Source organism: Pezoporus occidentalis, unplaced genomic scaffold, assembly GCF_034315485.1.
Source record: "Pezoporus occidentalis ecotype Australia unplaced genomic scaffold, CSIRO_AGI_Poc_V1 ctg25, whole genome shotgun sequence".
NCBI lineage: Eukaryota > Metazoa > Chordata > Aves > Psittaciformes > Psittacidae > Pezoporus > Pezoporus occidentalis.
The window spans coordinates 4,816,501-4,842,221 of NW_026914394.1; the positions used below are offsets into that span (position 1 = coordinate 4,816,501).

The following is a 25,721-nucleotide window of genomic DNA, read 5'->3' on the forward strand; positions in this document are numbered from 1 at the left end:
ATCACTGCACAAGGCCCTGATTTCTTTATCAGTTCCTAAAGAAGCTTAAAAAGTCTGGGCCACAACAGATAATCCAGTAAGGGAAGAAAAGCCCTCAGGTACCCTGCACTGCTCTCTGCAGGCTGTCCTTTAAGGGTGCAGGTTGAACCATAGCTTTGGGAAGGTACCAAACCACTCATCCTCTCTTGCTCCTTACCTGTAGATTTTTCGGTAGAACAGATCACACCAATATATCCTGTTTGTGGACACCTCCACGTCCAGGGCCACGACGTTCTTCAGCATGGGAATGAGGCGAGAGTAGTCCCTTTTCACCAGATCTATCTTGCGGACCTCATGGCGGTTGGTGAAGATCAGGTATGGGCTCTTGCCTACCACAGAAAAGCAGTCAGTTTAGCAGCTGACCCAAGGGCTAGACTCAGCTGTCATTTCTCTTATCAGTCACTGATAGCTCTGCTTTGTAAGGAAGCTTTACACCACACCAAAAGCAAGTGTAAATGGCTTCCAGAGGCAGAGCTATCACGTGGACATGGAGGACCACAGCATCTCTGTGGTCACTAGAGGTACACTAGCTCTTGGTCTGCCCATTCTGCTAAGCCACAAGCAAAAGTCTGGGGAATGTTCTCATGTTCAGTCACACATTTTAGATACAATATACATGGGCCAGATTTTGGTGACTCGTGGCCAGGACAAGGAAGAGAAGAAAGCCCAGGCTGTGGGCTGGCTGGCCAGAAGGCAGACAGACAGATTCAAGGTATCACAGAGCCACACTGAGTCCAGCAAAGCCAGGACTGGTTGCTGGAGAGGAATTTTAGACTGCCATGTACATGCAGAACTCACAACAGTCACCTGAGCATTTGGGCTCAGGCAGTTCACATCTCTCGGGGCGGGGGGGGGGCAGAGCCAGCAGCCTGGGTGCTGATGATACTGCTACTCCAGTCACAATCTCAAGCCAGCCAAGGCTGGAGCCTCTCAAGCATAAAGTTGACCTGAGTTTTCCAGGAGACAAGAGAGCAGGACACACAGATATCAATAGTTACTTTGCTTAGAAGACCATAGCCAGCACCTTAGCCTCCATGGACATTCACAGTGGGCCCCATGGAGGCCAGTTTCCTACTGAAGGAGGCAGGCACCTGTGTCTCTAGCTTAGACCAAGAGCTGCATGTCCTTGCCCTCTCCAACAGTAGCCAGTTGAAGATCCTAGCAAAGAGTGTCCTTCCATTGGGACTAAGGAACATGACACTGAGAGGGAAGAGCTGGGACAAGGTTCTAGCTCTGGAATACGTCATGCACAGACTCTTGGGCACAACAGAATTTTTTAACCAACACGCAGGTCACTGTCCCAGGATTTGGATCAGTCCTAACTCATGGCAGGTGTGAGACTAACAGACTTTATGAGGACAGCAGGGCACTGCATCTACCATATAGAACTTGGGAAGGAAGAGGCTACATAGATGTGCAGGACAGCACTAGAGAAGCATCTCTGTATTGCAGGTAACTTACCCTTCCCCAAGAGACCCACCATTTCCATTAACATACCCCCCCCCCTCCGCATGGCTAATGCTCAGTCTTGTGCAATTCAGCTTTCCATCCCTCTGACATTAACATTCATTTCTGCAATAAGGTCAAGCAAACTGCTGGTGTTCATGTTGGTATTTGCATAGGAGGGTGGCGAGGTGGCTAACCCACTGTGCTTTAATTGGCATGTTTTCTTCCTTTTAACAGCACCACCACTAAATGCTTTTGCTGCACTGTTTTTAATAACACCTGTCAAAAGACTTTCTTTTCTAGTTTCAGCTTCAAACAGCCAGCTAGTGACTGTAATCTTGCTCTGTACACTGTTAAAATATTCTGATCTGCATGATCAGTAGTTCTTGCCTAGAGACGCATCTGCTATCGCTGCAGCAGTTCTGTGCTGCTTGGAATGAAACGTCTTTGCTTTCCTTCTTTGCTAGTTTCCTTTTGTTTCTGTTCCTCCAGCCTCAGCCATGCAAGCATGTTTTCTTATCAGAGTTGGGATGTTGAGCAAGCAGAGTTGAAGTGCCTGTGGTGTTGTCTTACCTACAGCTTTGCAGTTCTTGGACAGGGTGTCCATCTCGTATCCTTCGTAGCACTCGCATTTGTAGTCCCCCTTGTAATTAATGCAGATCTGGCTACAAGCGTCTGGATTCTCACATTCATCTATGTCTGAAAGGAGTGTTTGAAACCCATCAATAACTTGAAATCAAACCATCTGTGATGGAGCAACGCTGAAGTGAATATAATCACGTCTCTGTATGGTGAAACACAAGGGACTGCTGTTTGCATGTAAATTACCTCCACACGTTTTTTTATCCAGAAGCTTGTATCCGGGCGGGCATTCACATTCATAACCAATCTTCAAGTCTTTGCATATGTGTGAGCAACCACCGTTGTTCATAGAGCACTCATTAATACCTGAAAGGGATACACAGATTATCTGTGACTTTTAGTTGTAAGACTGAACAAGATTAAGAGATGTCCTGACACATTTTCCCATATATCATAGCTTTTGGTAGCCAGGAGCTGGCCACAGAGTATATGAGCGACTTCACAGATAGGAAGCCACCACCATACCACTTTCTAGCTCTTTATTATTCCAAACCGACACTGTAGGATCGTTTGAAAAGCTAGTGCCTAAATGAACAGGGAGCCCTGGGGATGCAGTGTATGTGAGTCTCTGCATCCTCATCCCATCAGAGAGCTGCTGCTTTGAGCATGTTCTGCCACATGTGAGAAACTTCCAAGGGACCTAAGGGCTCTCTCCAGGAGGCTCCTTCTTCCCCATGCACTAGTTCATGTTGATTTTTCTCAACAGTCTCTCTGAGCTTTAATAATTCATGCTGGGGGAGTCTCACCTCCCAGGGGCCAGCTATTTTGAAATACTATTTTCCCATCTAGCTCCAAGGAATGATCTATGTGAAAATTCCAGAAAACACCACAGTACAGTCTGTCAGAGATACTCCATTAACACCGAGGTACAGTCCTCCCACAAGCACATCCCACACTACAGCCTCTGCTGGCAGCCTGCATCAGCCCAAGCATGCAATTTATGAACCCAATCCTTTCCTGGGTCCCTGTTGGATCCCAAGGCCACCTTTCTGATCCTGCTTTCAAGTGCTGAAATGAAAAACAGACTATGTGGATCCCTGTAACTGGAACTGCATGAGAAGTTGAGGAAAGCTGGTCTCCTGTCAGAAGTAACGTTTCTTGTTATAATTAACCTATGCAAGGTGTAAAAGTCCTCTCTCCAAGTAAGACTGCTGAAGAGAGGCTGTGGGATTTCAGGGATAGTGGGCTCACTAGAACTAGCAAAACTCATCTGCTTCAATCTATAATGCAATTTAAAGGCAAATTTTTCATTTATCTCTTACTTCTTGCTTCCTTGCACGCTGCAGGTGAGCAGTATGGCAGAGCCATTAAACTAGTGCTCTACGAAGAAAATGAAAACAACCACACGCTAATGAAGTCGGGAAGACTAGGAAAACATCATGCCAGAAGGAACCTCATCTCAGCTCTGGGATGCTTTCACCTTCCTATCAAAGCCACACACATAGAGATATCAATACATTATTAATAGAGCAAGTTCACTAGGCTCCAAGAAGACATCCACAGAGTCACCGTGTGTTGTCACTGATGTTTATTAATGGGTATCATATATTCCTGTCCTTGCACACAACTCCAGAAAACGGGGTCATAAACATGCACAACTGCTCTCTGCAAAATACTACAAAGGCTGTTTCAAGTAACAAGCAAACTCACTCAGATGATTCCCATAGTTTCAGAGGTACTTTGTGGAATGGAGAGACTGTAAATCAAGTGCTGGTTCACTTGCTGCACTTCTCAATCAGAGCTGAGGAGGAGCCTGGGGCAGAGACATGAGCCTGTTCTCTTTCTGCTGGGCAGCTGCTGCCCATTACCTAAAGTTCAGCAGTGTATTCACTGCCTGCCTAAAATAAGACAAGTGATGCTCTGTCTTCCGTCTTGCTTTCTTTTGGCAATCTTGGAGGGCACTGCAGCGTCTAGCACACAGCTAGACAGACACACCAAGATGAGGAGCATGTCCTGCATCTCCTGCCTTCTGTGTGGATTACTTCTGTGTGGGTGTTACATTCACAGCAATCCACATCACTCAAAGAAACATGTTTTCTTTGGGGGCTATTCTCTGCTCAGCTTCCTGACTCAAAACCACACTTCACTGCCAGCTTGGGACTGCACCTCGTCAGCCAGGGCACCAAGCTGAGCACCAAGCCCAGCTGAGCTGTGCCATTGCCCTGTCTCCTGAGATAAACTGAGCTGTCAGCTTTGTTGAGAGACCTCCACAGACAGACAAGTTACAACACCCACTCAGAAAGACAGGGATTAGTGTAAGAAGGAAGCAAGGCCATACTGAAAGCACAAGGTAAGAGCATCCTCACTAGGCACTGATACAGAAGAAAGACTGACAGTTCTTCCTGAACGTGAGTTATTTCTGGGGCAGGCACTGATCTCCATGCTACTGGTGCTCCCTGACATCATGGAAAGAGTCTCTCTGCCCGAGACATTTCTGCACTGGGGAACAAATCCAATGTGTCTGAGTAATGCTGCAGATCAGGGCTGGTGCCCACAGTGTCTGGTGGGAGGGAAAGGTGAGAGAGGAGCCGCCCTAGTGAGAGTGGCACAGCTCTCTGGTGTGGGCTTTCCATTCTGCTGATGCATGCAGAGCTGGCTCTGATGGCTTGAGCACTGTCACCAGCCCAGAGTGAGCAGGAAGTTGCAGAGAATTACCTGCTGTCATTTCTAAGGGAAGTAACAACAACATGTAAAATCCAAAAATGGATGAAATCATCTCTCAGTCATCTCTCTACATGTTTTCACATCCGAAGTATTTTCCCAATGTTAAATTGTTATGATGCTATCATCATCTTACAATTCAGAGATAATTTGGGCAGTAAGGCTAAATAAACTGGTCTGTGCTGTAGAGGACACTAGTGTCTGAGGAGAGGGGGAATTCCTGCTTCCTAGACCCATGCCCAGTTCATACATCCCTCCAAGTATAAAAGCTGAGCTGAGAAGGGCACAGTTCAAACTTACAGATGATCAGACTAGGCTACTAATTATATTCATATGAAGGGTGATGAAAGAATAAAGGCAAGGAAAGAGAAGCAGAGTGAGAAATAGCATTAGCAGCTACATGTGGTTACACTCAAAGCTGTGAGCACCAGATGGAGAAGAGGGGAAGCAGTTACAACAGGAGCAACACGTAGAAGGCAAGTACTGTACCACATTCTTTCAGAGGCTCGTCAGACCAGTCCCTGCAGTCTCTATGTGAATCGCACACTTTGCCTCCGTCAATGCACTCTCCACTCTTACACTGAAACTTGCTGGGACTTTCACATGCTGACTCTGTCATTTCGGGCAAGAGAGGAAAGCAACTAAGTTAGACGAGGCTTGTGACAATGAACAGCCTGATATAAAGCTTCAAGAGGATGCCATTAGCAGAAACAGGATGGGATTAAGCAAATGAACATTAAGCCTGAGTTATCATGCAAGGTACTTTTCAAGTCATACAGTCTGCAGGGTCAGCACAATCATCTCTCCCACACAACCCCACTGCCAGAATGGCTTAAAACTCTCTACAGGAACAGCCTGCCATGGGCCAGAGGAGCAGTACAGGCTTCTTTCCCTTTCCAATGGCCACACAGCTCTCACAGGCTCACACCATGGAGCATAAGCACTGCCGATCTGTCTGTACCTACCTTGTACACAGCCTGCCTCATCGCTGTTGTCAGGACAGTCATGCACCTTGTCACACTGCTTTGCTCCGTGGATACAGGTCCCATCACCACACTGGAATTCATCTGGCTGGCAGGTCACCAGAGCTTTAAGATAATGCATTCAAGCATTAGTTACACAGGACTTGAATCTTTTGTGGTACCTTTTAGCCATGTACTCTGACACTGATGGAGTTTTGCCACCTCTGCCAGCAAATCTCATAGAGCATTGGCTACTTTCACCAAAGCAACTGAGGCAGCTCTTGCGCCCCTCTGCCACCCCAGATCACTCTCTACATCCCTGGGAAAAGAGCCCCAAAGCCCATATGAGCAGATCTAGTCAAAACAGAATAGTGCAGGCAGTGAAGCTTCTTGGGTAAGACACAAGAAAGCAAGCAGGTAGCAAAACTATTAGCAGTGGAGCCTCTCTGGGGTCCTAAGTCTGTGCGAGAGGCCAGGCTGCCTTCCAACTAGGAGTGCAAAGTGGCACTGGAAAGGCAAAGGCAACTGCTCCTCAGCTCTCCTTCCTTCAGAAAAAGTTGTATTTAAGATATATTTCAAAATACGTTCAGGCTAAGGGCATGGGCAAGACACACATGTATTGACTCTGCCAAAGCTGGTGTGGCCACACTGTGAACAAAGCTTACGAACTCAGGCATATCATTCAGGTTACTAAATGCCCATGAGCTAACAGACAGAAGGCGGCAGAAGAGCTTCACTGCACTGCAAACTGGTGTTCCTTGGGGTTACAGGCAAAAACCACCTCCACAGTGTAAGGCCAGATTTCAAGCCCAAAGCTCAGATTATTAGAGACTCGAAAAAAGATCTGGTAAATATCAAAGCTGGGGGAAAAAAAACACACAGCTGCACTGACCATACTCAAATCAGTCAAGTTTCCCTCTCCAGGGTTACACAAATGAGAGACCTCCCTAGCTGGGACCAGACTTGTGCTGAGAAGGGTACAGGCACTTACGAGCCAGCTAAAGGCTGCAGCCTTTGCAGTTCACTGGCAAAACCAGCTCCTCATTCCTGGGACATGTTCTGCAGCTTACTTCTGAAGGGCCCATCTTACAGATGTTGCCTTCAAATCCTATTAAGGCAGCAAACCCTGGAGAGCCCTTGATTCTAACCTTTTTATCTTGCTGATTATGTCCTGGTATCACACGACAGAAAATCACTGCCTCTGAATAGCTACAGGAGATCAGCACTAATGTTACTACATGGGAGGTGAGGGCTATGTGGCAGATCTTCCCTGACAATTTGACAAACTGGTTCTAATATAAAAATTACTACTTGCAGACAATTCAGGATGAGCCACAGATATGAAATGAGTTAGCATCGATACCATAAAGTATCAGTTGCACAAAGGCTCGGTATTGTTGATGACTGCATCCCACAGGACACAGGATCTGGATTCATGACCGCTTTGTTGGACTTAGCTCTAGTGCATCTTCAGCTGGCAAAGGGCACAAAAGACAGGAAAAGCCACAACTGCAGGGCTGGTGGGGGAAGGGAGGAATCCTGCCTTTAGAAATACACAGTATTCACATGAGGAAAGTTTGGAAATAGCACTGCTCCTTGGAGAGGAAAGCCATATGCGCTATATTCATAAAAAGCTGAAAAGAGAGAAATATCCCAAGCAATAAGAAGAGTTATGGGACCAGCTGTGTTGCCACATTTCAGTTAATAAACCCAGGCACAGAAATGGGAAACCTCAGTGGGACATCTGGGACAGCAGCTCCAAACTAAGCATGTGGAAACTGCTGCTCTAAATGGAGAAAAATGCAGGAGAGGAGGAAGCAAAGCCGTGGTCTGGAAAAAGCAGACCACACGTTTGGAAGTGGCACTGAAAGCTCCTGCAGGGAAGCAAAGGCACTTGTGCTTGGACTGTTCCTGCCACATAAAACCACCTGCCTGGAGAAGCCCTGCCAATGGAGAGACCACCTTCCCCTCTCGACCTCTTCTGAGCTAAACCTTGGCCACTGCAAAGCTTTTCCTACTGCCTAGCCAAAAACACCTATGCCACAATTATTTCTTGTCTTCACCCCCAACATGAAAACCAGTTTACTTCATCTCTTTTAACTCCCACAAAAGTGGAATATGGAATGAAAGCTAATTGCAGTCTTGACTGCTGGAGCAGGAACAAGTCTCCATTTTATCAAGTAAATCTGCATGACAACAGCTACAGATTTGGAAGACAGGCATTACAAAACCTAGTAATTGTTCTCAACTGTAATCTTCAAAGCTCTTCTAAAGAGCAGTTATAGTTAGATGCTAAGAATAGAAAGGTTTCTAATCCTAAAACAAGATGAAGGAAAATTTTGCAGGAATTGTGAAGACAATGTTGAACAAGCAAGACTGAGAAAAATGACAGCACAGCTCTTAGCTCAGTTGCTAGAGGGACTGCAAAACATGCATGTGGGGTTGTACAACATCACTGCCCAAAGCTTTTGCTTCAAGAAGGGAGAGAAGTTTGGAGATCAGGCTTGGTTTCCTGGCTCACTTCTCATTCAAGCAAAGCTACGGAATGGCCCCTGAGACCCTTAACAGACATCTAAAAAGAGCAGATGCAGTCACAACTCTTACTGATCACAAAGATATTAAGGTACACATACAGCATTTCTATTTCTTGGTGCATTTTTCAGTAGGAGGAGAGAGAATACCATGTTTATACCTAGCCTGGAGAGCATAAGTTTGAGGGAAGAGGGCCAGGAACTTTGTTATTCTGAAGCTGGGACCCAAACCTGTCTCAGCACCACTGGCAGAGTTGACAGCAGGTTGCCATCAGGGCCATTCCCAAAGCAGAGCAATATCCTAAGAAGAAGGAAGAGCTGTGCTGCTTATTTGCACAAGATGTTCAGAAAATTGCTGTGCTATTTTGGAGGGTTTAAATCAGGGAAATCTCAGCAGTGTTACAGCCATCTCTTCTGCCTGCAAATCAAATACGGAACGATTTACCAAAGCCCTCCTAAATTAACAGGCACACTCAGACAGACACACTTCCCATTTGCAAATACTGGGCTCAAAGCTGTACTGCTCAAATTCAGCAGATACATTCCAGATTCCAAGTCTCAGCATATGTTTCTTGTGTCTTCTGTTTCCATACAACCAAATAAACTTAATCTCAAGAAAATCCCTGCACTTGCAAAATGCATCAACCCCATTTTATAGATGGGGAGACAGAGGCACAAAAGTGTGAGGTCAGGCCCCAAGGGATCTGTTCTATTTGCATTGTTTAGTCTTCCTCCTGGATGCCCTAATGTGAGTTGCAAAGGGTATTTTAAAATATAATCATTCCAGATTTGGAGACTAATAAATCTAATGTAATGTTAACTTTATAAATACATATATACATATCTGTATATATACTAAAGAAAAACCCCAACCAGTCCATGTTCTCACACAGCTCTCCTGAAATGACTCATTCCATATTTATTTGCTGTCTTGCTGCCAAAACTTGTTCACCAATTGTCACCCTTCATTTCTGCTCTCCTTGTTTATCACCCCAAAATGCTTACAACAAATGACTGGTGATGGCCTCATGACATTCTTTTTTAAGGCATTAGCTCCCAACTCTCCCTTTTATAGAGTGCAAACCCCAAATGATTCCCATTTGTGAGAGGAGTTGTAGTGTTGGTATCTTCAGTTTTAACCAAGTCAAGCCTACCAGTACTTGTGCCATCCCTGATGCTAACAGGACAGAGCACTGTCATACACCTCTAACTCCCTGTGTGCCACATGGTACTGATCTCAAAAACAGAATTTATTGAGAGGGGGAAAAAATAAATGTCAATCCCTAAACTCTTCAGTCCAGCAGATGAGTAGTGATGCTGAGTTTCCACAGCTCTTAAATGTCACTTTCTTACTGCAGACGTGTGCACCCAAGCAACAGCTGCATTTAGGATGGGGAAGCAACCTCAGTTTTGACCCCTGACCCAGTTAAGCCATCACCTACATAAGCACTCAGTGCCACAAGTCCTCTCCTGGCTTAAAGATTCCCCCTCCCCATGGTGTAAACAGCAGCAGGCTTAAGCACATCTGTGGCACTGGGGTGACTCCTGGCTTGCATGGGTGAAAATGGCAGAATCAGCCACTCTGTACAGAGGAGCAGTGCAGTAGCTAAAACATGGTGCTTTGAATCCCACTGCTTCCTGGACCACAGGACTGAAAGCAGCAGGAGCAGCTCACATGCTCGTTTCTCCTGGGTAGATAAGCTGCACGTTGTGCTGTGCTGAGACTTAGAAAAAACTTCAAATGCTGAATCTCTGCTAGTCAGAGATACCAGTCTCAAGTCAATTCTGCCACGTTCCCTCCTTCCTCCACTGGTTGTCAGCACTGTGCTGTGCTGCAGCAGTGTCCAGCTGTGTCTTCTGCCCCAGGGAGGCTGCCCTTGGAGTACCTGGAAGTGCTACTTAGTGAAGCTGCTCTGTAGCTGAGGGCTGCTGTCAGAACTGTGCTGCTTTTGGACCTCACATTTTGGCAGTTTTTGCTCAGCTGGATATTGTCAGTGTCTGTCAGATCCAGGAGAGAAAGATGGGGAACAGAGAGCTGCATCTGCCTTGGCAAGGTACCTGGGCGCTACTCTCACCCCACAGTGTCAAAGTAAATGGGGCCTGTGAAAGACTTAGAACAATTCCTTTCAAGCTGAAACAACAGGGACTGAAATTTCAGAGACGTTTCATCAGAAAGCACCATCTACAAGCTGCTCCCCTCTTTCACTATTTGGGAATGCAAGGGAGCTCACCATTCCTACTCCTAAATTGTCTAAACTCAGCCATCCTGCCAGGTTGCCATCACTGCAGGGAATGCAACCTGTGGGACAGAGATCAGCTCCACTGGGAGTCTCCTGCCCCAGATGCCGGTTCTTCACCTGCGTTTTCAATGTGGGCTTGGCCGCTATGTCCTGATTTAGAAGGGACACAAGCACAGGATTGCCTGCAGGAGGTCTCCATGAAAACAGGTACCAAACACCACAGGCTGTCTCAGCTAGCAGTACACACCTCCACTGGACATGCTCCTGCCCAGCCTTCTTACAGTCACTTCACACTGATATGGATGCCAAGACCCAGCTTTTTCTCCTGACCCCACTGTCCCTGCAACGTTTCAGTCACAGGAAGTACTGCCTGAGTACATGCCGCACAAGAGCTCTGTCTACTCCTGTATCCTTTCTTGGAGATGAAGAAAGAGGCATCCTACCTAATCCACCTGTACTCAGAATGGGGTTATTAGCAATGATATCTGTGTACAGCAGTCAAAACTGCTCTCTTCCTAACAGAATATACTTGGCTTCACCTACTCTGCTGATAAGAGTCCTTGGCTCTTTTATAGGCACAGCAGTTCCAAGGTTACCTGTGCCTCATCCCCTACTCTCCTGCAGTGTAACCAGTGGTATCCAGGACTTACTATATCCTCCTCCTCTTGCTAAAGCTGCCACTGAATTTACATCTGCCACAGGTTGTCATGGGTATGAAAAGATAGTGTTGGCAAAAGCGGTCAATTTTCTTAGGCACCTTTGCCAGAATGTCTGTTCTCTGCAGCTAGTTGCTGCCTTCCTTCCCAGAGGTGGCCCAATGTCAAAGCTGCTAAATATACACAGCTATTTAAATATTTTATTTCAATCTTGTCACTATGAATATTTTAGCACAACATTTTGCTCTTAGTTTCTTGTGTCTCTCCCTCCTCAGGTAAGTGACCAGTGTGAACCGTTTAGTGGCTAAAAATGGATGAAACATTCAAAATACCACACACAGCAACAACACTATGTTATATGCATAAAGCCAGCTGAAAAGAAATCCATTATTTATTAGCTCTGTGCCTTATCAAGCCAAGCTCAAAGTGCATTTCCAACTGGATTCTTCAGAGGTACTGCTCTTGACTGCCTTGTTCCGTATACTCTAACTTCAGAGGCAGAAAATTAATTATTTCTTTTCCTGATGATCATATATTCCCTTTACCACTGTGGCTTCTAACCTCCAGGCTGTGACCCCACCATGCAGCCTGAGGGCTTTGAACATTCTTCCTATTTTCCATTCATTGCCTTGCTAGTGAAACAGATCTCTTCTGAGGCATGGTACCATCCAACACAGCTTTTGCACCTGCTTTCTAAATCCTTAAGGAAAAAGCATAAAAGGGAGTCTGGAATATACCTGACCCTGCTGGTTAGGCACCAAGCCATTTGGGACACAAAACACTCCTTGTCAGGCACACAGTTGCTGCATAGACATCAAAGACTTGCCTTAAAAAACAGCCCACAGGGCCCCTCTCACCCACAAAGGAGGGCCCTCAGCCCTGTCCCAGCCCTGCAGACACTCACGGCAATCCTGCTCATCAGACTTGTCCTTGCAGTCTTCATCCCCATCGCACTTCCAGTTCAGGTGGATGCATTCACCGTTGCCACACTGAAACTCGTGAGCCGCGCAGGTGTTGAGGGCTTTGGCATTGTAGCCGCACTTCTCCACGGACTCATCTGACTGATCCTCACAATCCGGCTGGTTATCGCAGACCCACAGCTCTGGGATGCACACGCTGTTGTTGCACTGGAACTCACTGGGGTTGCAGGTCAGAGGGGAGCATTTCCTTTCATCGCTGCCATCCCCGCAGTCATTGTCACCGTCACACACGAAGATGATGGAGATGCATGACTTGTTACTGCACTGGAACTCATTGGGAGAACAGGCTTGGGAATAGAAACAAACAGGTGAGCTATGAGTCTCCAACCCGCCCCTCACCACTGTGCCAGCTTTAGCACATCAGGAATGTCTGAGACAGGGGAGGGTAAGGACACAAAAGCATTATATTGACTGTCCTAACTCAGAACATTATATTCCCAATGGTAAACTACATAGCAAGGAGGAGGTAAAGACACAGTGGTCATCTCCCCGGATGTGCTATACCATCCTCCATGGGCAGCCCTGAAGAACAAGGGGCAGCATGGCTGCAAGAATTGCAGGTAGGAGAAGTGGGGGGCCAGCTGCAACACTGCCCTGGTGTTGAGGCAAGGGCAAGTCCCAGTGTATGGGGTGGCAGCAAGGAAAGAGCATGGAGGTTGTAGGGTGGGCTGGAGGTGCACTGGCACGCACTGGTGGAAGCCACAGAGCTTCGCTCTGCTCCATACTGACATTATCAGCTTCCTGACTTTCACAAGCACAGAATCAGGTTTCAGGATTTCACAGTGTGCCTGGTTTTGGACATATTAAGTGGGATGTGTAGGGTAAATATTTAGTGAGTCGAGCATCAATTTAGCTGCAATCTGCCAGTAAGGCCCTTTACAACACACTGAACGCCTTCCCTGGAAATCACAACTCAACATTAACATACAAATGAGGCGTTTGTCAGATAAGAAGCTGAGTACTCTCCTCTTCAGGCCTATTGGGCAGCTGAACCAGAGAAGTCTGCTCAAATTAAACTTCCAGGTACTCCAAAAAATGTGCAGCTCACAGTCACTTTATTTCATCAAGGTGTGGAGCAACCATGACCCTATAAGACATTCTCCCTAAGCACTTCTAGGTAGTTACTTAAAAATAATTCTGCTTCTGCAGTTTCAGTCATATACAGGAAAGTGACAGCTTTGATAAATTACAAGTGCAATAAATATATACTAATAAATTACAGTAAGGTTGTTTTTTGTTTGACATTGTGCTTGGGAGTCTTTTTGTCTTCAGAAGCAGAACTATTTACCACAGAGCCCCTAGGATAAACCACATAGTTCAGATAGTACCAATCACTGCAGTGGCAAGTGCATCAGCAGAATCTGGGTAAAGGAGTTGTCATAGCCCAGCTTTCAGCCAACAAAAGGAACCCGGCGGTATTCTACTGAAATATTGTGCCTGTTTTATACCTGGAATGAAAGTCTATTTATCTAGCAATTAAGAATATGTGCACTTGTACACAGATACATATTTACATTCCAGCTTGCAAACCTGCTGGGGTATCTGCTAACCTAACCAGCCTATAGTTTTACATCATAGTGTGACAGTACATATACCTCTCCCCTCCTGCCCTGTGTTCTGTCCCGTTTACTCTCAAGCTTTCCAGATGTTACTGTGTGTACCAGAATAACAATCTGCCTAATTAGAAGAAAAAGAGGTTTGCCTTCCTTGACGCAATACTACCATGCACTGGTTACAACCCAAGATCCCTCTAACAGGGATAAATGTTAAAGAGAATCTTAGCTGCATGCTGCTGTGCCCAACTTGACATCAATAATTAAATGCAACAGTGTGGTCAAAGTTGCATCTTGTGTTAAATACTAAAGTATCATCTGGTTCAGGAAGGTTGCTCAGGCTCCTTCTGTACCCAGTAGAGTGTTCTGGATATAGAAAGATGCCCTCAACAACCAAGTCCTGCCACCTACCTTGGGACAAGCACTGTTCCTTGGTGGGGCTTACATTTCTCATCTCCAAACAGAGGGACCTGAGATTAGACAATTAAGGATAGGAGATGAATCCCTCTTATATGGACATGAAATAAGAGCAGTGTGGTGGACAAGTATCCCTTCTTTGCATAGGAGAATCAAGACCGTTAAAATGCTCCATTTTTTGCCCAAATGCTGCTCTTTTTCTTCATAGACCATACTTTTCTATCCTTATCCCATAACTAGAAATAATCTAGTAACCCTACCGATTGGTACACAGTGGTATAACCTAACACTCTCTTCAGGTGATGCATAATACGGGAGTGACAAGTGGAAATGTAGGAAATGTAAGGTCACAGTTATAATCTTACCAATCTATTTAAAAAAGGAAGTGGGAAACAGGAACATTTCTAGGGCTATGTGCACTTTCTGTAACAGATCAAGGCTGAGAAGAAGAAATTGCTTTTTTGGCATTATTTTTTGATGAATCTCACAAACAGATCAATGAGCAGAATCTTGCATAGTCCTTTGATCCCTAATTTCTGGTCAAGGTTGACTGATTCACACACTCCAAATGTGCATTAATTTCCTTCCCCCAACTGTAATGAGCCCATTTTTTCCCTCCTTGTTTCCCTGGTCCCACCTCCACCCCTCCTTCTGTCTGTATGCATTTTCTTTCAGATCCTTCAGAAATCTGCTGCACTGGCAAATTAATGACTGATAAGCATATGTGTGGGATACAGACAATGGAAGTTTGCACAAAAGCTTCTCCTCTGCACCTACAAATCCCAGCACAGATATAAAATTACTGATAATCGCAGCCAGAAAATAGCAGCACTTCAGCTTTTGCAGCCTCTCATGAGGACTTTCTCAGTGAAGCTTGTGAATTGCTAGCTAGAAAAATCGCATGGTCATGATTATTTTATTTCCTTTTAAATATTAAATTTAGTGTGATGACAGCACTAGACTATGAGTTCTCCCTCCACTGAACAAGCACTGCAGTCTCGCTGTTGCTAACTCCCCCCTTCCCACCACCACTGTCCTCAGGTGGGGATTAATCCCTGTAACTCACTCAACACAGCTAAAGCCAGGGGCAGAGGCACCAGCGCTGACTGTGCTCAGATCTTCCTGCCTGCAATTACAGCACCCACACACTGCTGGGACAGCCAGTAAAAGTGATGGGCTGCTACAGGTGTGTCACAACAAGAAGGCCACTGGACAGCCACCAGAGCTGTTACAGGAACCAATGCAATGCATGCACTAGCAGCCAGTGGCACTGCCAAATGGGAGCACATGGTCCCTCACTACAGAAGGCTGCTCTAGGTACATCTAGTGAACTCAAGAAATAAAAATGCTCTTTTCTTCATTTAAAGACCTAATGACCATCTTCAGGTCAGCACATATGGGACAGTTCCTTCTGAGTCACACAGGTCCCCACCAGAGATCATAGAATCATAGAATCGTTAGGGTTGGAAAGAACCTTAAGATCATCAAGTTCCACCCCCCCTGCCGTGGGCAGGGACACCTTACACTAAATCGTATCACCCAAGGCCTCGTCCAACCGGGTCTTGAACACTGCCAGGGATGGAGCATTCACAACCTCCCTGGGCAACCCATTCCAGTGCCTCACCACCTTAACAGGAAAGAATTTCCTTCTTATATCCAACCTAAACTTCCCCTGCTTAAGTTTTAACCCGTTACCCCTTGTCCTGTCACTACAGTCCCTAACAAAGAGTCCCTCTCCAGCACCCCTACAGGCCCCCTTCAGATACTGGAAGGCTGCTCTGAGGTCTCCACGCAGCCTTCTCTTCTCCCTCCTGCTGGCCATGGGAAGACAGATAACCTCCCAATTCCTCTCACACTTCCATTATCCTCTCTGACAGCTAAAATGTGCAAGGCATGCAGGATAAAGCAAAGTCTGCAGCTTCCAGCCACTCGGGAGCTTGCCCTGGCACAAATAGGAAACATAGGAGAAAAGCTGCTTATAATCCCTCTGTACCTAGGCAAGAGCCAGAACGCTTGTGCTCTTTGGGGTCCCTGCTGCATGGTTTGAAGAACCTAGTAAAAAGTAGCACTACAAATCATCTTACGTAGCACCTGGAGACAGTTTACTTCACTTCTTTCATAAATATGTCAGAATACCTAGGCAGTTCCATCACATTTCAGTAGAAAATGGGTGAATAGTAATTAAATGATCACTGGGGTATTTCTTCTTTGACTTGAGCAATTTGTTTGCAGTGTCTGATTTTGCTCCTGCCCCACTGTAAGCCTATCTCTGCAAAACAAAGGAAACTAATATTAGCTTGCTTGCCTTAGTGCCAAAGAAACTAATAAATGTCGTACTCCAAGATGCAAAAACTACTTCAAATATAAAGTGATCCCAGCAGAAAACTTGGGAATGTTTGTCAAGGAGGGTTTAACCAACTGTACTGTAATCTGTTAAGCTTCTTTATAGTTTTAGGAAGCAAAATATCAAATCTAAATGATAGTGTACACGTGCTTTGACCTATAGATAATATATTCCAGAGGTGTTCTGCATTAATTTCTGCCTCGTACTATATACCAATACATAGAGCACAACTGTCACCACTTTTGCCTCACAGCTGCAGTCTTTTTCTGTCTCTTGAGGAGAGTGGAGCAGCAGCAGTCTTTGAATAGAGGAAGTTTAAAAAAGAGAAAAAAAAAAGAGAGAGACTGCGGTTGTGGAGTTAGGGTTTTAGTACTGGCTGCTTCTCTTTTGCCCAGGGCCAGGATTTAACCAGAGGCTTTAGTGAGTAATCTGGTGCAGCAGGAAAAATCCTAACTCGGGCTCTGCACCAAAAAAATTAAACTAATTCTACCTCATGCTTTTGAATGCTTACAGAGAAAAGTAGAATGTTCTGAAGATACAGAGCACTCTTTGAGAACTGTAATTGCAAAAAATATACATTTGTACAGAGTGTTTCTACAGTGGACACCTCTACCAAGCAGGGATCCTCAAATCAGGATAAAACTCAAAATATGAAACCAACAGGGTATTCATCATTAATAGGAGCTGGAAATGATGTACAATGGACTATAACTGCTGCCACTGATAATCTTTAAAGATTTTCAAACTTTTCAGGAGGAGTCAGGTATTTAATTCACCTCTGGCCTCCAAAAAAACAGTTCCACTTGAAATTACATGAATGGCTTAAAAAAACAGAAGTATTTGGTAAAATTTGTGGTAAAGTGGATAACAGCAATTACTGATGTGCAAGACAAGAAAATATGAATCATTACACTGTATTTTTCTGACACCCTCCCCAGAGCAACTTCAATCAAAGTGTGGCTCAAAATTTCTTGTTTCCTTAAAGGACCGGATAAAGGATCTTCTAAAGGTGAAGGATGATTTGCACGTATAACGTTTACACTGGGGAGGGACAGATCTTCTGGTGATTTTCCACTACTTCAACCTTGGCAGGAGACACTGGTGGACTTCAGAACTCATCCTAGGCTTGTAAGGTTTAGGGTCTAAGCTCCACTTGACTGCAGGAGTAGAATGATCGAGCTTCATTTGCCCGATTATTGTGCATGAGGTGAAAACCCAGCTACCACAGCCCACATAAATTGATCTCTGTACTAGATAAGGAGGTCACAGAATCCAGACAGGCTAAATTAACTTAGAATTCCCAGTCCTGTTACCAGTGCTGTCATCATGCTAGTTTTATATAAACTGTATTTATTTTCAGGCTTAATTGTACCTAAATTATTTGTTTTGTCTGCAGAAAGCTGGTGTGCTTACCTAATATCCAAGTATTTCATACAGATTTCTGGACAAAATGTCAGTCTTTAAAGCATGGATTCATGCCTAGAAGGACAACTTTCCCATGGAAAGCTACCCTCCAGAAAGGACAGCAAAAGAGATGGAGGTAAATGAAGATGACCTTGAAGTGCATTGCTCTGAAAAAATGACAGGCCTCCCATGGAGGGAATAATGCAGCTGAATTGCAGCCTCACTACTAACAGTGGTTGTTGCTATGGTGATTGATACCGAAAAGCCCATATAGATGAAGACTGCAGAAGGAATAGTAATTCCTGATATTGTTCACATCACTAATGTAGCTAAGGAGCCATCTCACACACTCTTGCAAATTAGTATTTGCATGTGCTTGCTGCCTTTGCCACGCTCTCCCCTCCAACACAAATGAGTTATTTTTCTATTCTGTGCAGCACTATTTGCATACTATTAGTTAATTATAATGGAACAACCAGATGCCAAAGCCCCTGCTGATAAATAATAGTTGGTTCAAAAAATATATTTACTGATTTAGAATGTATTTCCTGAGAATCATATATTCATTCAAAGTGGCTTAATTTTCTGAAAATGGAATTAATTATAACCCCACAATTTATGGAGAGAAGCTGCTTACAAGCAAAATGTATGCACACAATGAATTTCTTCCCTGGCTTTAATCTTACTGATGTGCAATAAGGTTGCCAACTCATACCTGCAGTCGCCTCAACTGTACTTCATATCAGGAAAGCACTAGGAAGTTTATCCAGGTTTGCCTGGTTAAGTGACTGAAAATAACCTCAGAAGAAGAACAAATGAGTCCAGTGTAGAGGGTTTAAGGGTAAAACAAAACAGCCTAGGAATAAAAAAAGGATGGTCAGAATGCCTAAGGTTGATATTGTGCTGCTTTTTGCTAAAATCCAAGATACCCTATGGATATCATAGGGATAAAGACTATCATTGCCCTTCTATATTCTGATAGGAATATAACCAGCTGAATGAGACTGGAGTTGTTTAGTACTAGCCAAAATTTAAATGGAAAAGAAATATGCTGAGATGTGTTTGGCAGGTTCATTTTCTGACTCTGAAAATTGAAACCTGTGTGGGACAAGCTCACTGCTATTCCCTCAGACATGACTTGCTTATTAAAATGGCAATTTTACAAATTACACCAATTTGGCAAATCCCTCAGAAACATCTGATCATATCCACGTAACTAACAGCTGCTCTAATGGCACCACAAAAAATCCTGTTTTCCTGAGGAACATATAAACAACCTTCCATCAACCAGAACTGAGTATTACTGAACAGGGTCTTGATCCTGTGACAGTAGGCACAAAACCCACACTCTGCATATGCAGACCTCCTGGATTCAACAGCCCTCCCTGTGGTTGTGATGACTGCCTGCACTGAATTTGCTGTATTAACAAGACTTAATTTTGCCATTGCAGAGTTTAAACCCCAGACACTTTGCCAGGAAAAACCTACCCCACTGACCTCATCTTCCATCCACTGGGCAGTCTTCCACTCTGGTCTCAGCTGCTAATACAGAGGCATGAATTGCCTTATTATACCTGCCTCATTTTTCCATTGCTTTTTGGTTTCCTATGTCCAGCTCAGGACAGAGGCTTCATCAGGATCTTAAAAGCTAACTTTAGTCACGCTGGCAAGTTAAGCTCTGTTTTTTTTTCTGACTGGAAAAGGCAAGGAATTCAAACCCATGTCTGCTGGTACACAGCTATGTTACTGGCCTGCCACTTCCTCCTTATCCACACATTCCCAAGCACAGGGATAGCACTAGTTTAACTAGCTGGCAAACTGAACTGTTCTACCAGAATCAATCAAGTATTTTATGCTGCCATAACTAAGAAGGGAATCCTGTAACAATCCACAATACTTATCTTTATTGGACGCAGATAAGGAAAAAGGGAGCAGCAACTGCCACTACAAAACTACATGAGTTACTAATGCTTGTGCAGCTACTCTTCACGCCATGAAAACTGCACACACCCCGCTATATAGGCCTATCTGTGAAACAGAAGAGTAAAGAAAAGCCACATTTGCCAGGATGTTTCTGAACCAACAGGATAAACACGTAAGGCAGAGAGAAAAGCCTGGCTTCAGCAGCTGAGGGCTCACAGGTTTTAGCTCAGCTGAGTAATGAGTAACAGAGCAGTGCTCATGTTGCAAGCAAAAAGGTCACTGCCCCATAAAATCTCCACTTCCGCTAATCTGTTTTGCTTGATGGGAATTCTCTGTAAGAGGAGATACTTCTTATTGCAGTTTGCTTCACTATTAGACTTAAACATTCATAGGATTTAGAATATGGCACTATTAACCCTTCTGGAGCACACAGAAAACAAGAAAACACTTGAGAGTTGTCGCATCCCCCCCCCAGTTTATCCATCTCTCGCATTTCCCTAGAAACATGATTCAAAGTGAGTTTGGATATAGGTTCAATAACAATTAAAAAGATGCTTTTGAAATAAAACAGTTTGCAAGGCAGCTGATCTGAAGGGAAGAGTACCTTAAAAAAGCATTGAGATACAGTGGAGACAAGTGGCAGAATTCAGTGTAGCCACATTCAAGGTTATGAATATATGACAAAGCCCATAAAGGCAAAGAGCACCATAAAGGTGGTTTTGAGGGGAGGGAGATTGACAGACTTTGCAGGGAACAACCAGCCCCTAATTATTTTCAGCTATGTGATATGAGGGGGCACAGCTTTTATTTGATGCAAACAACATACCCATGTAACATATCCACAATTCCACAGGAGAACAGCAATCATTTTTAGAAAATATGTCTTAGATTTTCTACTCAAATGGAAAATTTAAGCACTGAGTGACACTCACTGCAATTAAAAGTGTAAGGGTTGTGTGCTAACTGCCCTCATTTTAATAGTAGTGAGATTTCTATGGCATTAGGATCTGCCCTTCAATTTCTAAGGATTTGCAATAGAAGGCAGCACTTTGCTGGATTTGGGCTGAGATAAAGAATCAATTGTACAATACCAGCAATTATTTCAAACTTGTTGGAAAAAAACCCAAGTGTATTGAAATGTATTTTATTGTGAGCTAAATGGTCCCAGTTATATTTTATCAAATAAACTAATTTCTTTGCAAAATATAAGCAGCTAATCCAACCATTATCTCTTCCTCTGAATGAAGACAGTGTCTTTCAGCCACTTAGATAGCTTTCAGATGTTGTTTTATCCATTAAAAAGACTCATAAACCATTTTTTTTTGCTTTTGCATCGAACAGTACATAGTCCCCTTCTGCGTAGGATTCTACTGAGTTCAAACTAACCAATTTTGATTCAGTCTTCAGATCATATGCTCAGGAAGCATAACTGTTAAGCACTTGTTAATTAGCCTAACGCATATGTACCCATAGCCACTGAAGGATGGAACTCCTACCCACGAATTTGCCATCATAACGTGCTCATTGGCACTGACAGCTACAGAAGATTTCCCTTAACAAAACTAAACAGATTCTTGCTTTTTGGATGAATAGGCTCAGAATTATAGCTCCATTCTTATCAAAAAAGCACTTCAGGGATATGAAACACAATCACATTTGCCAATAAGAGATGCAATTTCTTGGCTATTTTAACTCCAAGAGCTCTAACTGTTGAAAGATAGACTGCCCAGAAGATAAACGTAACTACAGGCCAATATTTTCTCCTCTGACAGTATGACATGTGAAATTGGAAAGCAGAATCAGAGACAACTTCTGTTAAACTACAGAAAGAGCAGCAGGACAAAGCTTTTTTGTGTGTGCACATGTAACATGCAGTCAAGTAGTATTAGGCTTTCATTATAATTATTCACAAATCTTTGCGTAAACCCATCTCTTTTATACCACTCTACCACAACTTCGTGAAAGAAAACCTGTTTGGGATGTGTAGGATGTGTGTATGTGTAACTGTGTGCTTGCAGTGGGTTCTTTGCACACTATCTATTCCTTTTCCCTAGCGTTATCTTCAGGGAAACATCATAAAAGTACCAAACTCTAAACTGTCTTGTTTTCATATTGTGTTTGCATCTATTATGCTATAAAGAATAAATTATTCATGGAACATACCGATAGAGACAATTTATCTGTAACGAGGGATCAGCACAGAGCAAATGTGCAGAGGTCACCACCAAAGGCTGCTGTGGTGAGCGAGGCACCTCTCACTGCTGGAAAAATCCATTTGCAGAATGTTACACACGCCTGTTCTTTTTTAAACCTAAGCTCAAGAGACGATACTTGAGAAAAAAGTGCAATTTTCCCCTAACCTTTTGCAGGTAGAGCTCTGGCACAGCTTACCCCTTGGCTTTAGAGTTTAATTCTTCTTTTATGCAACAACTATCTTACCTCTAAACCAAATTCATGTAGATTTTTACATTTAATTACAACATCCAATATGTTAAAAATGCAACTACCTTCATTCTTCCTTGTAAGAATGCAATTAAAGGTAGCTACCAATCTCATTTTTCTTGCTGTTTTGTTCTGAAGGAACTCAGGACAAATATGATTATGGGCTGAGATTTTTCCTAAACAACAATAGGGATTTTCCTGCAATTACCATTGCTTTCAAAGGAGCCCTAATACTTTAAGCAGTGATAAAGTGGCAGCTGTACATGTTTAATTTCTGAGAGCCAGGGCATAATGCACAAGCATTAATCCCTCCAGCTGTCCAGTAATTAAACACCATGTAAAGCCCAGAGGATATCATTGCTGTGCTACCTTATTTATGAAGGACTTTCATTTGTTAAATCTAGTCATTTTCTTGCCATTCTTGGAAATAGTTAGATTCCTCCATCATGGCAAGTGTCCTCAAGTTACAGGACCTTCTATAAAATAACAGAAATTTCAGACTAACCATGTCTCTTTAATCACATGCTGCAATAATAATGAATAGTGATAGTAGATTAATGTTTCCTCTGCAAGCCTGAATGCAATACTATGGGGTTTAACCCCATCAAAATGGGTGCATTTCTTGGGATAATATATGGCAAAATCTTTGGGTTTGATTTCTCTCTGAGCTGACTGAGGAACAGAACACCGAGAACCTAGCCTGTTAATGAAGGTAATGAACGATATTTGTAACTTGGACAAAAGCACGTATGAATCAGGCTGCAAAGGAAGATTAAATTAGTGCTACTTTATCACCAAGTAAAAAGCTCTCAGTAGGATCTGTGGAGATGTGAAACAAACAATAAGTATGGTCAAATCCCCATAGGTAGTCACACGGGAAGCGTGACTCGGATGAAAACACAGGTATCTTCTACTGCATGAAGAAGAAAACAGTGCTGAGATGACAGATGCTCCTTACTTCTATAGGACAATGATAAAAGAGGATAAAACAATTTAACTGTCAACAGAAAGGTCACTTCATGTGATCATAGGTGCAGCAGCAGTGTGAAGGAAGATGGCTTTAAATAGCTTTGTAATTTACCCACTTCAGCTGGCTCGCCTCCAGGCAGAGGTGATGGAGGGATCAGACCAGCTTTAGCCTGCTTTAAGTTCTGCCTTCTGCCAATGGTTCTCAGGTGATAGTAGGACTACTGAGCAGGGCATTGGAAACAGTTGACTCTGAAAGTTTGCTACACTTGGATCTTCCGAGAAAAGGACCCCTCGCTGCAGGCACTGCTGCTTTTTATGGAGAATCACACATGTGCCTGGAGCCTTGCCAGGAAAGAGTAAGTGAAAAGCTCCTGCCCTGAGGATCATTTAAATGATATACATACCATGGAACTGTGAAGACTGTGAGCCACCATGGCAAGGAGGCGTAGCTTACAGCAGAGCAAGACTGTGCTTACTGTTGTTTCCATTATTAAGAAACTCTATCCAGTTTGTTAACTTTTAGTCTGGTATATCATAAGGCTGAAAATCTAGAACCATTTCTGAGATAAATGGTCAGCAATGAAAAGTCAGAAGACCAGGATCCAAAAGAAGATGCTCTCAGTAATAAGAGTCTCACTGTCATGAGATTCCTGCAGGAATTGCTGACTCGCACCCTTTAACATCTTTATGAGATCAGTGTGTGTCTGTTACCTGCCCAAGTTCCCATGAATCGCTGTCTCTGTTAAGGAGAATAAATCTTGGCATGGGAAAATAGCTTATGCTATCAATATATCAATGAATACACCATTTCATTGTATCTGACTATTGGGAAAACTGTACACTTCCAAAACTCCTCATCTGCAAGACATCATTTCCATACTGCATGCAAGAAGTGGTCCAGGTGAGAACCAGTAAAACAACCAGAAGAGATGGGGCCAGAGCCTTGCTTTCTCTGTTGAGCATGCCAGTATCCTGTCAGGAAAAACAAGTGATGAGTGCATTAAAGGCACTCACTGACTATTTCAGCTCCTACAGGGTGGTATCTCTTCTGTTCTAAAGCCATGCTGAAATGATCTCTGCCTTCCTGAGCAGCTGAGAAAACACTGGTTAGTACCTCTCCTAGCAGAGATTTAACAAGTTCTGCAGCAGTTAGCAAAGTTCAGTCTGATCCTGAGTTGTGGTGCTTTAATTACAGTCTCTCATATTTAATTTCTCGTTTTTAGTCTCAGTAAATGTGTTCCTGAGCTTATCCAATCAATTGTGACAAAGGTTAGGGTCACTGCGAGCAAAAACGTCATCCAGGGAAAAAAGTAAGAGGATGCCAGCACCACCAAGCTGGGAAATTCAAGACTGCTCTTACATTATTAACTGTTGATGTCTATTTTAGAGGATTAAACCTGACCTATGCCTACAACACTTCCAGTGTTGTAAAGAAACAAATTACTTCTGCTCTGAAGAACTGAAAAATAATGGGGTTTATTCTTCTGTATACTCTTTTGTTTAAAAAAGGCAGATGAATTTTCAGAAGTTGTTTGCGCACTGGAAGTTAGCAGTGGACTTAAAGCCTACCTGGAAGTAACTTATTTAGGTAGACAGACACTTAGCTACCTAAACATAAGGATTAATACCCACTATTAATCCCTGGTGCCATTACAGCCTTGCAGACACAAATCTGAATCCCTAATCACTGGTACTTAATCCACTGCATGTTAAATAAGTCCCAGCTTCCACTGTTCCCTTGGGAAGTTCTTCCACAGGTGAAAATCGCACCAGTTTTATGTCTTGTTCATGGCTGAACAAGAACAATGAAGTGCCTTACCATCCCTTGATAATGGCTTCCAAGCAGTATGATGGGGTCAATGCTTATCAAAATAACTGCTCTCCTCATACTGGTACCAGACAAAGCCTAACAGGCTAGCAGAGGCTGACAGATCTCTTTAGAAGTTTTTACTTTACTGGATTTCATCTACCAAATTGCTGTTTCTCACGCCAAACATGGCAAACAGAATCTTTATTTCAGATAAATACAGTCTGCTTTGCTTATTCCTAAGGGAGATGAGAAACCCAAAGGAAATATTTGATTTATCAATTCTTTGAGATTATTTGTCTGGGTTTTTTTAGCATACCTGCAGGTAAGTCCAAATCTTGCTAGGTGCAGCTGAACCCTTTGTCTAAAGGTGATTGCGCAAGGACAGCATACAAGACTGCAAATTCTCTCCTTCCTTGAAGGAAAGATATACTGAGGACTGCTTTAACAAATCTTTTTCAGATCACACAGGGTGCTAATCAAAACAGCAAGTCTTAACAGTGACCAAAAGCAAAGGAGAAGGATGTAAAGCACAGTTTGTTTCCATTTGTGCAAGATGATGCACCAAAGACATGGCTCATAAAAAGCACAAAGGAAAATCAAACCCAAACAGAAGATTCTCCTATTCATATTCAATACTTTTGCCCCCAAATTTCTGGACAGCAGCTTTCCTCCTCCAGCTGGCTGTGCCGGTGCCTGCAATGA

General features: G+C 43.6%; 1 protein-coding gene across 3 annotated transcripts in view; it reads right to left on the reverse strand.

The window, feature by feature from the left end:
* Positions 1–25,721, reverse strand: part of LRP8 (LDL receptor related protein 8) — a 197,525-nt gene that overhangs the window by 14,829 nt on the left and 156,975 nt on the right. For 2 of the 3 annotated variants that reach the window (XM_062623187.1, XM_062623189.1), the window contains 6 exons: positions 12,082–12,444; positions 5,754–5,876; positions 5,278–5,400; positions 2,314–2,433; positions 2,059–2,184; positions 197–368 (listed from right to left, as the gene is read on the reverse strand). In XM_062623187.1, coding sequence (XP_062479171.1) covers positions 197–368; positions 2,059–2,184; positions 2,314–2,433; positions 5,278–5,400; positions 5,754–5,876; positions 12,082–12,444 — 1,027 coding nt within the window. The remainder of the gene's footprint in view (positions 1–196; positions 369–2,058; positions 2,185–2,313; positions 2,434–5,277; positions 5,401–5,753; positions 5,877–12,081; positions 12,445–25,721) is intronic. The other variant, XM_062623188.1, reaches the window with a different exon arrangement.